The sequence below is a fragment of the Acomys minous genome (assembly GCF_964271855.1).
Source record: "Acomys minous genome assembly, chromosome: 13".
NCBI lineage: Eukaryota > Metazoa > Chordata > Mammalia > Rodentia > Muridae > Acomys > Acomys minous.
Window position 1 is genome coordinate 44,127,588 of NC_140495.1, and position 15,100 is coordinate 44,142,687.

General features: G+C 41.5%; 1 protein-coding gene across 1 annotated transcript in view; it reads left to right on the forward strand.

The window, feature by feature from the left end:
- The first annotated feature begins 1,167 nt into the window (after positions 1-1,167).
- Positions 1,168-15,100, forward strand: part of HCRTR2 (hypocretin receptor 2) — a 102,069-nt gene continuing 88,136 nt past the window's right edge. Inside the window, exon 1 of the mRNA XM_084753616.1 lies at positions 1,168-1,647. Coding sequence (XP_084609742.1) covers positions 1,425-1,647 — 223 coding nt within the window. The 5' untranslated portion in view covers positions 1,168-1,424. The remainder of the gene's footprint in view (positions 1,648-15,100) is intronic.

A 15,100-nucleotide genomic window follows, 5' to 3' on the forward strand; every position in this document is an offset into this window, starting at 1 on the left:
GCTTTCCTTGTATACTCAACTTTATGTTCTTACTATTTTTTTTTTTATTCCATCAAGCCTAGTTTGAACTCAGATACCCTTGGATGCAGGGGTGCTTGTACACTCTTAGAAAACCCCGGACTCCTCCCAGTTAATGCCAATTCCCAATAGGTCTTCAACTAGGATCTATACCTCATACCCAGCTCCCTCCCTACGCTGGGATGTGTCCTGGCTTAGGCTTGCAGAGGTCTTGAGCTTGCTGTCACAACCACTGTGACTTTCTATGTGCAGCTTTCTCCCTACCTATCACCTCTGACCCTTAGGCTCTTTCAAGCCTCTCTTTCCAAAAATGATGCCTGAACCCTGAAGGGAGGGGTTGTGGCATCATGTGTTCCTTTTCGGGCTAAACATCCTGCAGCCTCCTTAGTCTCTGTACCTTGGCCAGTTCTGGGTCTCTTTGTTAATCATCACCTACTGTATTGAGAAGCTCCTCTGATGCAGGTTGAGAGATGCATTCACTAATCTCTTACTGTAGTAAGTCATTAGGAGTCGGTGTAATAATGTATCCATTTAGCGGAGTAGTAGGGTCTGCAGCGCTTTGTTTCACTTGCCCTTGAAAGTGCAAATCCCTATTAAATACAACCTTCAATTAAAAAGGATCCTCTCCTCGTTTTTTTAATTTTTTAATTTTTTATTTTTGATAAAACGCGGCAGGCAATGTCTTAACGATTCAGCCATTGCCAAATTGGCACGTGATAAATACTGCGATGCTATATTAAATATTAAAATAGTTGGATGAAATGACTTTTGCATACGCCTGTCTGAGGCTAGAGAGGCTCATGATTACTTTTACATTTGCATTACAAAGTGAAGAAATGGATCATCTGTTAGCCATGTGCTGACCTTCCCTCCGTGAGCACAGGCTTAAGCATGCCAGTGTGTAGTATAGAAATTGCATGTAAAACAGAAGGAAAGTGGTGGAAAAAGGACATTTGATCCACAAAGAAACAGGTTAAGGTAATTGTCTTTACTCCCTCTTCCCCGCCCCCCTCCTTTTCTTCCTCAGCTTCATCAGTCTGTCCCTCAGCTCTGGAGAACGCTATGGGCTGCGTGCAGACTCAGTGCTGGAGTGAAGAGTGATTGAGCCGGAGCTGAGGTCAAGGTAGAGCTCGGCTCCTGGATCACTGCTGCAACCTCCCCTGCCCTTTCCCTAGCTCTTCAGCGGCTTCCCCTGGTGCAAATCCCCTGCAAAGACACCGAAGCGGCAGCTGAAGTTGCCGGGGCGCAGGGCTCCGGAGGCATTGGCTCAGGAACTTTTCACGTCATTCCCGGCTCCAGAGCCCCTTAGTCGCGGGCGGCGCAGCCTTTCCCACCGCGGATCCCCGGTGCTCATGGGGCAGGCGGAGACAAGCTTGCAGCACTGAACGGAACCGGACCAGTCCGTGATGTCCAGCACCAAATTGGAGGATTCCCTCCTGCGTCGCAACTGGTCATCTGCCTCAGAGCTGAATGAAACTCAAGAGCCGTTTTTAAACCCCACGGACTATGACGACGAGGAATTCCTGCGGTACCTGTGGAGGGAGTACCTACACCCGAAAGAATATGAGTGGGTCCTGATTGCGGGGTACATCATCGTGTTCGTTGTGGCTCTCATCGGGAACGTCCTGGGTGAGTCTGGTCTGGGCAGCCCTCCAGATGGGCTGTCACCTCCCCATCCGCCCAGGCTGCAAAGGCTGGGAAGACCCCTCCCTTCTGGGGTGCAAACAAAGAGGTCGCTGCTCTTGGGTGAGGTTCCTAAATATTTTTTTTTCAAGTTTTCCCATTTTACAAACTAGGAAGGATCTCTAGATTGATCATCATCCTGTTTGTCTGCAGAGAAAAGAAGGAAACTGTTTCTGTTTGAGAACCTAGAATACAAGCGCAAGGGGGAGGGACAAGGACCTCCAGGTGCGTTTGCTGAGCGTAGGGGAATCTGGAATGCTTTTGTGCAAAGACGGGAGGGTATACCGGGGAGGGCTTGCCCGCGGAGAAACCGAGGAAGCCACAGGCCTTCCGAGAGCTCGGTAGCATGCCCTTTAGCAAGGAGGCTTAGGCTTGGGTCAAGAAGTGGTAAGGAGAGGGCAGCGTGAAGGCGGAGGCAGATAGACTGTGCTCAAACGTAGAAACAGGATTAAACAGAAACCTTGCTTGGAGCAGCGGGTGCAAGACGGAGCATTCAAGAAAAGTACCCCCGGAGGCTCACTCTCAGCACCCACTCAAGCATGCATGCATGCGCTCACCATTCATTCATTCCTTCATTCCTTCATTCATTCAACCGATGCATGTTTTTCTCCCAATGAGTAGTTACCAGGTTCAGAAAACATTTGTATCAACGGTTTCTTTCTTTCTTTCTTTCTTTCTTTCTTTCTTTCTTTCTTTCTTTCTTTTTTTTCTCATAATGAAACTAAGCTTAATGTGACGGTCTGTCTTGGTCTGTGAGAGCAGAGGTTTCCTTGCTCACTGGTTACTGCTCTCCGCACCACAATTTCCAAGGGATAAAGTGAGGGGTAAAGAAACTCTGAGGATTGTAATGACTGACTCATTAGGGCCGGAAGAGAGGGGGGATCTCTTTCAAGAAAAGGAGCCCCACGAGGGAACTACGACTTAAATTGTGAATGGAAGGAGTGAGTTCCTTGAATGGAAAACAGGAGGCTTTTCAAATGCAGAGGGCAGTGTGGAGGTAGTCTGTTGAAAATAGCAGGAGGAGGCAGGCTGCCTAGAGACTGTGCTGGCTTCCCCCCTGCCCCCCTCCCTTGTGTAGGGGGGGGGGGTTGGGGTGAGTGAAGTGAAATAGGCTGGGAAGCTGGCAAGTAAATAAACAAAGATGGGTAACTGGCTTGAAGGGCAGTAGGGAGGGAACTCACCCCGGGCTCTCAATGCTAGCCTGGCTTTTACCTTCTCTTCCAAGCCACAGTGCAGCCAAACTGACTGTATGTGACTGAGAGGCAGTCCACAGAGAGAACATTCACGAGACAAGAAACCTCCGATAACTTTAGCTTGCTCTTTATTATTTTAGAATATTTTGCCTTCTTTATATTTTTTAAGATGAAAAATAAAGGCAGTCTTCTTAGGGAACAATGAAAGTAAAGAGGGGATGAGGAAAGGTAGGATCCAGCCTCGGGTTAAAAGAATGGAATATCTTCTGTTTTCCACCTTGCCATCTATAGAGTCGCCTACTGCGTGTGGCACATACTTACTGCTAAGTGAGTGAGAGAAATTGAACATGCGTTCTGTATGTACTTCTGCCAGGCCACTTGACATGTGCTCTCTTGCTTAAATCTTAAAATAAAGCACACCGGAAGATAAAGCAACAGCTTGTTAGAGGAGAGGCTTTGGATTCAGCCCCATTTGCTCTGACCTCAGATGGAGAATTCTCCATAGTAACTCTACTCCAGCACTAGGAAGCACTGTAGACATCAGTCTCTGTTCTAGGTCACCTGCAAAAGGCCTGCTGGGCGGGCTTCCTTTTCTCTTCTGCAGCTATGTGCACTGTCATCCACTTCAACAAAAAGTAAATAAATGCGTTCAAGAAAAGTGATTTTGAAAAAAAAAAAAAGCAGAAATAGCCATAAAACCATCACCATTTTCCTCCACCAATTTTATTTGAGGCTTAATCTTTATGATACATCTGCCCTTCTTTGATCTTGTTCCACTTTGCTTTGCATAGACCTTGCGATGTGGAGTCTTTACAGCCTGGTTGCATAGTTCTTCATATATATTTTCAGGTTGCAGGAAGAGAAACATCACTGAGACTACTTCATGTCAGTGAAGCACTGTCCACAGCCCCGAGAGTCCTGAACACTGAACACCTAGCTCCATTCAGCTCATAAGAAAGATTTACCTGAAGAACTCTGCTCTCTAGACACTGACAGCTGTTTCCCTGAGGACTGAATTAACATCTGAATAACACTGATATCTTCTCTGGGTGAACTGAAACTCACTCTTTACTGACATATTCCTTGAAAGTTGGTGAGGTTAGGGTTTGACATTTACACAAATGAGCACTGTTGTTATGTTACTTACAGCCTTCCTGATCTTTGTCACTGTGAAATCTTCAAAATGCATTAGAATAAGAACTACCTTCATGCTTCATGGTACAAATAGCTCTACTCGGGGTATCAGGAGAAGTGATGCTACTCATGCAAGACAAAGGGATGCCATGGGTGTGAAGGAGACATGACAGGGTACGGGCATCAGACGTAATTACTGACCCTCAGGTCCATGTGACATGTACACTTTCGTGTAACTGACTACTTGGAAAAGAACAGCCTTGTTGAACTTACAAGCGCAATACCATTAGCCAGAAGTCCTTTCTCTGACAATGTCCTTTTGTAAAATGATGTAGCAGAATATTGTCTAGTCAGAACAGCCAAGTCTTGATCATTCAGCCTCTTCTTTTTCCTCCTGACAATCTCTTACCATCATTATTGTCCGCACTTCATTATGAGGATGCTCCTTGCAGAGATAGAAAGCAGTTTCCTGGAAACAAATGACAAAGTCATCCACAAAAGGTACAATTACTGTAAATGGGAGCTGATGAGTGTTTGTGTTCCCGCAGAAACTCATATGCATGTCTAATTATGGAACGTTAAGTCCTAGGAAGCCGTATGTGGTCAGGTTCTATATCTTACGACCAAGTCCACTCATCTACTTACTTAACCGATCTATTTTGAGCAACATTATATTTATGAAATTGATGTGTGCAAGAAAGGAAATTCTTTGGAACACTAAAATAAATACTAGATGTAGTCTTTAACCATTATACCTAGAGAAAAAGCTGGAGGAGAAGATGTTTCTATTCCTTCCATTATTAAATGGCCAGGAAAATGTTCAGTTCTCTGGCTCTCTTCATCCTTACTGAATGATATTGTTTCAAACTTCCCTATCATCGACTGCCTCAGTATAGAAGAAGGAGAGCATCCAAGCAGTGGACACTCACTCACCTGCATGAGCTTCTTGCTGTTTGCACGCCCGCTACAAAATGTGAGCTCTCCAAGACCACCTTTTTCTAGTTGCAAACTGAGGTTGGTACTAGTTGCCTTATAAAAGTCATATCACAAAAATATATATAAATATGTTCTCTTGACATAAAGAGGAACACAAAAACAGATTTTTCTTGAAATTGTAAATACTAATTAATGTCATTTTTGTTCCACTGTTGAAGTTTGAAGTTTGTAGTAATCTTCTGCCTCATTGCCTATCTTTGTTGCTGGTGGTGGTGGTGGTGGTGGTGGTAGTGGTGGTATTTTTTGAGACAGGGTTTCTCTGTGTAGTCTTGGCTGTCCTGGACTTGCTTTGTAGACCAGGCTGGCCTTGAACTCACAGCGATCCACCTGCCTCTGGGCCACCCCGCCCCCAGTGCTGGGATTACAGGTGTACACCACCAGGTTGGGACCATAGCTTATCTTGATCTATGTCGCTCTTTCAGGCCTCTGCTCTCATCCCATTCCTCAATAGAGTGTTTTTCTAAAAGAAATGAATAAAACGGCGTTAACCACACTACTCTCCCTTTCCATATTGGATCCATCTACCCACCCCCGTGGTATCATCTGGTTAACATTGCCTTTCTGTCTCTTCAGGAAAGTCCTTCATAATCATTAGATTACTATATTATTTTAATCACAGACTATACTTGCTTGTAGTGTGTCTTATTTGTTTGTTTACTTGCTTGTTTATTGCAGTTGCTGTTAGTCATTTGTTCTATCATTAATAATGTTCTAAATAATTACTTATAATATGCTGATTCAATAACGTTAATCCACATTTTCAGTTAGGTTCATAAATTATGATGTCATTAGATAAGACCCAATAATCATAAACATGTTTTTCACATATTTTGAATTTAAAAAAATCAGGATTTTTTCCCCAAGTTTACACTATCATGAAAATTTTAGGATATGCACTCAACTTACCTGAAAATCAAAAGTAACAATATAGCGAAAAGGTCTCAGCTTTCTGTCTTTTTTCCTGATTTTAGTACGAGATAATAACTAAAATAACTGAAGAATTTTCATCATCCAGTATTTTAGTTACACTTGAAATTTCCCTCTGCTAACATTCAAGTTCACTGAGCGCTCACTTGTCTCTAAATATTCAAAACAGCCAGGGCTGGTATTCTTTCTGTGGTGAAAAAGAAGCCCTCTGATGCTTGCTTCAGCATTCTGGAGTTCCATGTTCTGCTAGTTCTGGTAAGTAATGACTCAATGGGATTGGTCAATCAGTAACATGTCACATGTATGACAAGTGTGTTTATCTCCCATTCCTTCAATAAAAAATGAAGATCACTCATTGAATACTGTGAGCCAATGTCCATTTGCTAGGCTCCGTTCATGTATGTTTCAATGCCACCATACAAATTATAATGCAGAAGTTAATAACCGTTTAACAAATGAGAAAAAAAATGCAAGTTTAGCCGTTCTGAAAGTTCAGTTACACAGAAAGCTGCAGCACTAAGTCTCAAATACGGATTTGTCGGAAACAATGCTCCATGTTCTAGCACTTTGCACATTCTCTTTATCATCTAAGCTGGCGATGAGAAACACAGGTGAAGGGAGGGAGCAAGCGATGCCCTGGTGCCCTCTAGACAGTGTGCAGTGCTGCCCTGGCATGTCATCACACGGCTTCCCTGATAGAGTACACTTCTTCAGCTCTGAGGATGAGCTCATTTGATAAGCCAGTCAAGGTCAGTATAGGGTTACATTACGAGAGAAAGTTTCAAGGTATAATAGGTACTGCCAAAAACGCTTTCGCCTGCCTTGGGAAGCTGACTCACGGGGGAAAATGTTAGATAATTTCAACTAAGGATTTTTTATGTTATTGAAAGTACTATTGTGAGACATAACGTAAGACCAAAAACCACTTAAAATCTGATGTAATCTGGAGACCCTTGTCCTTTTGCTTTGTTTTCAAAGAGAGTCATACATTTCAAATACTAATATTTTATTAATCAAATCTTAGTTGTTAATTAATTGGACCATGCAGATTTGATTGATATTTAAATTTGCATTAAATTCCTTGTCCTTAGATCTATTGCCTCACAAAAATCTAGTTCCTCGAACTGTCTGCTTTGTCCCCTTATTCTCATTTAGAGGTCACTGTCATTGAGTCTTTGCTACAAATATGCTTTCCATAGTAAACGCACAGACACTATGTTCAACATTTATGGAGTATTTAGTCTTCTGAAAAATTTCGCTATGCTTTTGTCTTTGTTACTCATCACAGCCACTTTCTGAGGTCAGTTGTACTTAAGTTTAAAAGATTCCAGCTCTTGTAAGTCACTAAGAAAGAAAAGCATGGTACATATAAATACCCTGTAGGTGTTTTTTCAGAGAATAGCTGCTCATCTCCTGTCATTCCAGAGGGCAGGATCAGCAACACAGTGACCTTTCCCCAGCCTTCGCTAAACCATTTTTGATACTTGAATTTGTCAGTACAGTGGGAGCACATTCACATTCAATTAAACTCAAAAACTTGTCAAAATAAGGTGATTTCACTGTCTTTCTTTGAAGTAAGAATTAATTATAAGTCCTTGAAGGACCAAAGTCTTTCTAGTTATCAGTAGTTTATTTTTTTGTTTTGTTGTTGGTGGTTGTTGTTGTTTTAGACAAGGTTTCTCTTTGTAGCCGTGGCTGTCCTGGGCTTGTTTTGTAGACCAAGCTGGCCTTGAAGTCACAGCGATCTGCCTGCCTCTGCATCCCCAAGTGCTGGGATTACAGGTGTGTGCCACCATGTCCAGCATAGGTGTTTTCTGTAGGCAGATTAACATAAAGATTTTTATTTTAGTTATTTTCCTTTTGCTATGACAAAATACAGTGACCAAGGCAACCTACAGAAGACAGAGTTTGTCTGGGTCTTACAGTGTCAAAGGGTGAGCTCATGACCACCACGGCAAGAAACATGGCAGCAGACAGGCAGACATGGCACTGGAACAGTAGCTTGGAGCTTATAACTTAATCCACAACCACAAGTCAGAGAGTAAGAGAGCTAAGGGAGAATGCCCTGGGCCAAAGAAACCTCAAATTCTACCCCAAGTAGCACACCTTCTGAAACAAGGCCCCTCCTTGAAAGCCTTCCTAAGTTTCACCACTGGGCACAAACCATTCAAATTATGAGCCTGCGGAGGCTCATAATTTAAACCACTAAAATTATAATTGGCCTGAATAGTAAGTCCCTCCTGAGGGTCACTGGCCACCAGCCCACAAGAACAAATGTAGCAGAAGCTATGAATAAAGTTTGGAAGTCTATGAGTATGGCAGACAAGTCTTCTGGGAATCAGCTTCAGAGAGGGGTTTGAAAGGTGAGGTACATAAGGGTTCTTAGGGTTATAGATGTGAAGGACTGGTCATAACATAGTACCTAATTATCATACAGGCAGGAAGAGCTAATAGTATATATAACATACTATCTAATTATCATATGGGCAGGGGGAAGGGGCGGGACTTTGTGTGCTGAGTCACTTAGCTTCAGGAAGTTCTGTTCAGTGTTATTCGCCAAGCAAGCTCAGGCATCTGTGCCTAGAGATGCTCTCCAGATAAGGTCAGGCAGAGAAGAGGAACCCCTACTGAAAAAGGGGGTCCTCCATTTTGCACCAAGCTCGGAGAAATACATAGACATAGTAAACTGCGGCCTTAATAGTGGGGTCTTCCAATACCTGCCATAATAGCAAATAAACCCTGAATTTTCCTTGGTTTGCTACCACATAAGTTTTTTCTTTCTTTTTTTCTTTCTTTTTTCTTTTTTTTATTTTTATTTTAAAAAATATTTATGTGTGCATACCTTTGAGGGTTTGTGTGCATTGCAATGTGTGGGCAGGTACCCTAAGAGGCCAGGAGGTGATGTTAATTTTTCTGGAGCTGAAGTAATAGGCTGGTGAGAAGCTTCATGCAAGTGCTGGCTCACACAGTCCTCTGTGAGCGCAGTATGTAACCTTAACCACGGAGCCATTTCTTCAGCCCTGTGTCTTGATAATTTAACAAATGACGTATATTAGAAAGTCAAGTATCCACTGTGTTTGTGTACCACGTCAACACCTGGCACCTGTGGCAAACAACTTCCAATGTAGCTTCTAAAATCCCTGCTTTCTGTTGCCCATACCTTGTCCAAATTCACATCATCTCTGTTTTGGGTCTGGGTGACTACAGTGTACAGAACATGTGAGAGAGTATGCCGAATCCACTTTCACATTTTAAAAGATTAGAAGCTTTAGCTAGAATGCACGTGTTCTTCTTTGCTCTTAAGCATATCTCTCTGAAGCAAGCCTGTTGGGGGTGGAATTGAACTCTCCCGCCACAAGCCAGAGAGAAAATGAAGACTGTTAACAACCTCATGTGTGAACTTGGCAGCAAGGCCCTCGTCCCTGAGATGAGGCACTTGAGATGACCGCGACAGACCTTGAAGCAATTTGACTGAACGTTTGTGATGGTTTTCAGAAGCAGAGTTCTCCGTCCAAGCTCCACACCAATATCTGGCGCTATGAAATTCAGAATACACTTTGGTAATTTTAGGCTGCTGGGTTTTCAGGTAAGTTGATGTGCATATCCTAAAGCACCCTCAGTAAGGCCAAAATGAACCGGGAATAAAAACAAATCCAGATTCCTTAACCGAAATGTGACAAACACACTCATAATTATTGGGTCTTGTCTAACAGCATTATGTTATATCAACTTAATTGCAAAGGAAGCTGGGATATGTGCCTCCATCTCACAGAACAAAATATGATACTAAGTGGTATTTTAATTTGCAAAAAAGTCAGAATAAGCGAAACAAGAGAAATTAAGCACCCAGCTGCATGCCACCAAGACAAGCTGGTGTGCAGATATATAGTTTTAGATCTCTAACAATAGACTTAGCTGAAAATATTGAGAGGTTTTATGCCAATCATTACATCTAAGGGACATGCACCCAGCTGAAGAGACAGCCGTACAAACCATTTTGTTATAAGGGGGCAATAGGTGTGGTGGAAGAGCGCACAGAAAGTAACAGAAGCTCATGAGAAGACTGGGAATCCTCTTCGCAAGATCAGGTAGCGTCTTAGTCACTGTTGCCTTGCTGTGAAGGGACACCCATGACCATGGCAAGCCTTATAAAGGAAAGCATTTAATTGGGGCTGGATTATAGTTCAGAGGTTTAGTCCGTTATCACGATGTCTGGAAGCATGGCAGCATGAAAGCAGACATGGTGCTGGAGAAGGGGCTGGGAGTTCTGTCCCTGGATTGGCAGGCAGCAGGAAGGAAGACTGTGACACACTGCCCTGCCTTGAGCTTCTGAGGCCTCAAAGTCCATCCGCTAGGGACACAGTTCCTCCAACTCCAACAAGGTCACACCTTTCTTAATAGTGCCATCCCCTATAAGCCACTGGGAGCCATTTTATCCAAATCACCACAGGAAGAGACACAGAAGAAGAAGAAGACACCTAATTTGAGTTACCTAGGTAACACAAGTTGGGTAAGGATATTCTAACCAGAGAAAACAGCATAAACAAAATCAAGGTGACATGTGGACTACAAAGAGAATGTAACCAACAGGTAACTCCCGAGTAAGCAAGGGTAAGAAGAGACCACTGGAGATGGGTCCGGGTTGTGATAGGGTGTGGACCAAGAACCACTAGTGCAACGGTCAAGGAGTTTTAGTGAATGTGTCTCTCTAGGTTGATGACATCATATACTTTAAATTTTCTGAAAGCGTGAGTACTTTAAAAAAAACTTTTTGTTATTCTTGGTCCATAATGAAAAAAACAACACAGCAGTGATTAAAATTGGAAGATAGCAGGCAGGTGTGATGCCTGATGGCCTGAGTTCAGCCTCTGAACCCCACGTGGTAGGAGAGAACCAACTCCCACAAGTTATCTTCTCCATTCAGTGTGCATAGTGTGGCAGCTTCACAGCCACACCCAACTCAGAAACACATCTACATGCGCGCGTGCGTGCACACACACACACACGATAAGCATGATGTTGTCATACAATTGGAACATCCTTCTCTAGATTTTTGGTGTCTTGAATTTTCCAAACTCAAGAAGATACTTTTAATTATTACCAGTGTGAATGAACTAGGCTTTAAGAAAGCAGAATCCCAGAACTTGACAGGAAGACCATGCTGCTGAAGACGCCCAAATATTTGAGTCATGTAACATGGCGAAAATCAAACTGCTCCTGCCTGGAAATTCATCCCTACTCGATAGCTTTCATGGTGATGCCTGGTGTAATTTATGCTATTAAGGATAAAAATAATCAATCTTATGCAGCTGAGTGTTCTAGTCATGAAGTCCCACTCCTAGGTAAGAAGCTATTTGTAATCAATAAGCATAGAGAAAGAGTGCACTGTTTTTCTTAAAGATGTAGGCCCTGGAAAGTTGACCACATCCAAATACACAGTCTTACACCAAATATAAGCAGGACTAATTAGACTCTATGGATTTATTTTAAAATATCGTCTGAGGAGCTAAAGTTGGGCTATTACCGAATGGGCAATGGATCTGGAAAAAGTTGGAGGAGAGAAGTGGATATGATCAAAAAACAATGTATAAATTCTCAAAGAATTAAGAACATTTTAAAGCAACATGGAAAATTTAAATACACGGAGATGAATATATTCTTTCTTTCTTTTTGGTGCTAGGACTAAACTTGGAATCCCAGATATGGTAGGAGTATAAACTGATTAACTAAAAGGCTTTTCAGTCCACATGGCTGTGTTTTTAAAGGACATATACAACTTAAAAGAAGTATGCTATAATTACTAAAAGCAATGATTGAGAGGAACCATTTAAGACATTTTCCCCTAGCAGTACAAGCCCTTGGGCATGGCTCAGGGATTTATATTAGGAAACTGTTTTCTCCTCTAGGAAACACAGAACTGCAGTAGTTTAGGGTTTTTCCCCAAGGAAAGTACACCAAGATCTTACTAAATAGTATTTTATATTTCTGCAATAACTGAGGCTACATAATGTACAAATCCTTCACTTCAACTATCTTTGTTTCAAAATAATCCCTAGTTGCCTCTGTGAATCTACAGATACATTTGAGTTTCATGTTCCAAATGCAGGATGAGAGCTGAGCCAAATGTCACCATGACTCTAAGTTGTTAGGAAAGCACATCTTTACCTGAGCACAACGTGCTTCAAGCGTGCCAGCAGAGGCTCAACTTTGGGAACATTCCATTATGTACCTGTGTCTCATATAAATCATACTAATTGTGAACTTTTTGTTATAGAAGGAAGAGAAGGAGAGAGAGAGAGAGAGAGAGAGAGAGAGAGAGAGAGAGAGAGAGAGAGAGAGAGAGAAATGAGAAAGGGAAACTGAAGAAGTGAGTCAGCCACAGAGCACTCAGCTCAAATGTCCAGTGCTCAAATTCCAATCTCTCACCTCACTAAAATAAATAAAAAGGAAAAGAAACAGAAGAGAAGGAAAAAAACCCACTTCTGGTAACATTTAAAGCCAATATTCATAATCGCTGGACGGTTCCAAAAACTTAGTTTGATATAGAATAAAAGAAACAAAAATAACCCTCTGATTGGCTCTGGTTCTTAACTTCCAGAAATTTCAAATTAGTAGTTTTTTTAAAAAAACCCAACATGCAGTTTTGTTCTAAGAAGGGTAATGTCATTAAGTCTAGCATATATCAAATAATCAAGACAGCCTTCTCAAAAAAGCTCATGGTTACTAGTCAGTGAACTACAGTATGGTTACAGAATTAGATTTTGGAAGATGTTATATTGCCCTCATTATATAATTCTTCAATGAAGTTTTTCTAATAGGTCGTAGTCAGTCCTGCAGTAACAAGTGCGACAGGGCTGTTCTCATTCTTTCCTATGGGGCAACATTCAGTGATAGGGAGCTGCTGCTGTGTTGGTTTTCTGAATAGCTTCTTATTCCTAAACAGGGACTGACTCCTTCATTCGGCTCTCCATTTTTATTCTTGCTATGCACATGTTAGTCTCTACAAGTTGAAAGTCTCTGTGGTCTTTAAGGAACATGCAACTGTTACGTGTGCTTTCTTGTAGTATTAACTAAAGGGGTCTTGAATTCCACAATCACCATGGGCTCAGTGATCTATGGCTGAGTACCTGCCCATAGGTGCTACAGGGAATGAGGAGAGAAAGACAAAGGACAGGGTAAGCCAGAGATGCTATTTCCCTCTTGGGAAAAGGACTTCTTAAAACTGCTCTAGGTGCTAAGTGTCATCAGCAACAATGGAACCCTCTAGAGATTATTGGTTTCAAGTTATAAGAGCACATCCTTGTCATTCAAGTGGAAAGAAGAGCAGCAAAGCCTCACAGAAGACTGTCTTGCATAGAAGCGAGAGGCAAACAGAAAAACATAATCATCTTGCAACAACATAATAATTTTAATTAAAAATTAAACATATTTAATTTGGTGCTATTGCCTTTTCTTATTTCATTCAGCAAGTATGTATTAAACACACACAACATGCAGTCTCTCTTATTACATTCCGTGGAGGAAGAGGACAAGCTGCTGAGACATGGTCCTTACCTACAAGGAATTTCTACTTGTATGTTAGAGTCTACGTTGTAAGTAACAGACTACAGTGTGAAAGATGCTGAAGAGGGAAGTGTAACGCTGAAGGAGACAGCAGATCTGACTGTGGGTCAGAGCCTTCACTATAAAGGACTATATGATGTTCTGTTTGTTGCCGTGTGAACAAGAGTATAAAAACACTCCACTAAAGCTGATAAAGTAGTGAAAATGAAAAAAATTGAAAATACATAATAATTGTACACAAACCTTGCCAAGAAGTGATGCAGGAATCCCCCCCAAAAGCCTTTGTTTTCATAAGCTTTTGATAATATAATGTTTATATATATAAATAAATACATATAAAATTTAAATATAATGTGCCTTTTGATTCTTTGAATTGCTTTCTTTGCTGTTTTGTGGGTCCTTATTTTGTGTTCCTTGTCTGTAGTATTGGGTAATAGAGGATTGAAAGAACAAAACTGCCATTTTAATAGCTGATGAAACAGACTTCAAACCAATCCTATCAGAAGAACCAGAGAATGATAGTACATGCTCATCAAAGGAAAAAAAATCTACCAAGAGAATATTGCAATTCTAAAATTCCTCTGGATTAGATTTTTAATGGTTTTGTTGCCACATGTGAGAGTTTTCAGAAGGAAGATCAATTTGGAACATGGTAAGAATGAAGATGTGAGAGACCAGACGCTGAAAAACCAGGATTCTTCAGGAAAAAAATGATTATTAGGGTAAAGTCCACACAGCAGATGAAATGAATAAAATGAAACAAATACAAAAGATTCAATAGAACTAGAAGTTGACAGCTCATCAGACATGAGGAGTAAAGGAGAGAAAAAAAAGCACTTGATAGTTAATGGTTTTATCCAAATAAAGAATGATGCGGTCTTATGCTTTGTCTCTTCATTAATGTAGTGAGAAATCTGTGAAGAAAATGAGTCTCACACCCCACACGCCATGCACAGTTTATTTATACTTATTTTCTTTTACTGTGGTTATATAATGTATATATGGTATACATTATACATACATACATATTGTATCTCTTTCCTATACATGATGGATTGTAAAAACACATAGAGTAGATAAATTTTTGAGTTGCTTTGTTAATTATTCTTTAACTAGCATAAAAAGCTAACAGGATTTTTGTGATTTTTTTCCTTCTTGTTTTTCAATAACATGTATTCACTGACAATTTCCTGCATGTACTCAATGCATTCTGCTTACATGCACCACCTATGCTCTCTTATTTCCTCTCACACTCTCTGTCTCCTCCGAGTCCACTTCTTTCTTCCATGTCATTTTGGTTTGGTTTTTGTGACACGCTTAGGCAAATCAAGACTCCCATATGTGCCTGTATTTGGATTTATCGACTGGGGTGTGGGGCTCACTAATGACTACGCCGCTGAAGACAGTACCTATCAACAGCCGATAGTTCTCCTGGAAGGGGTCGATTCGCATGATCTGTTCCACTATCCATGTCTGAATACTGAGAGACCACGCAGAACGCTGCAGCTTCTGTGAGTTAATATTTGCAGCGTCTGCCAGAGCAAGAAGACAGTGCTTCACACCCCTCTTTCCCACCATCTGGTTCT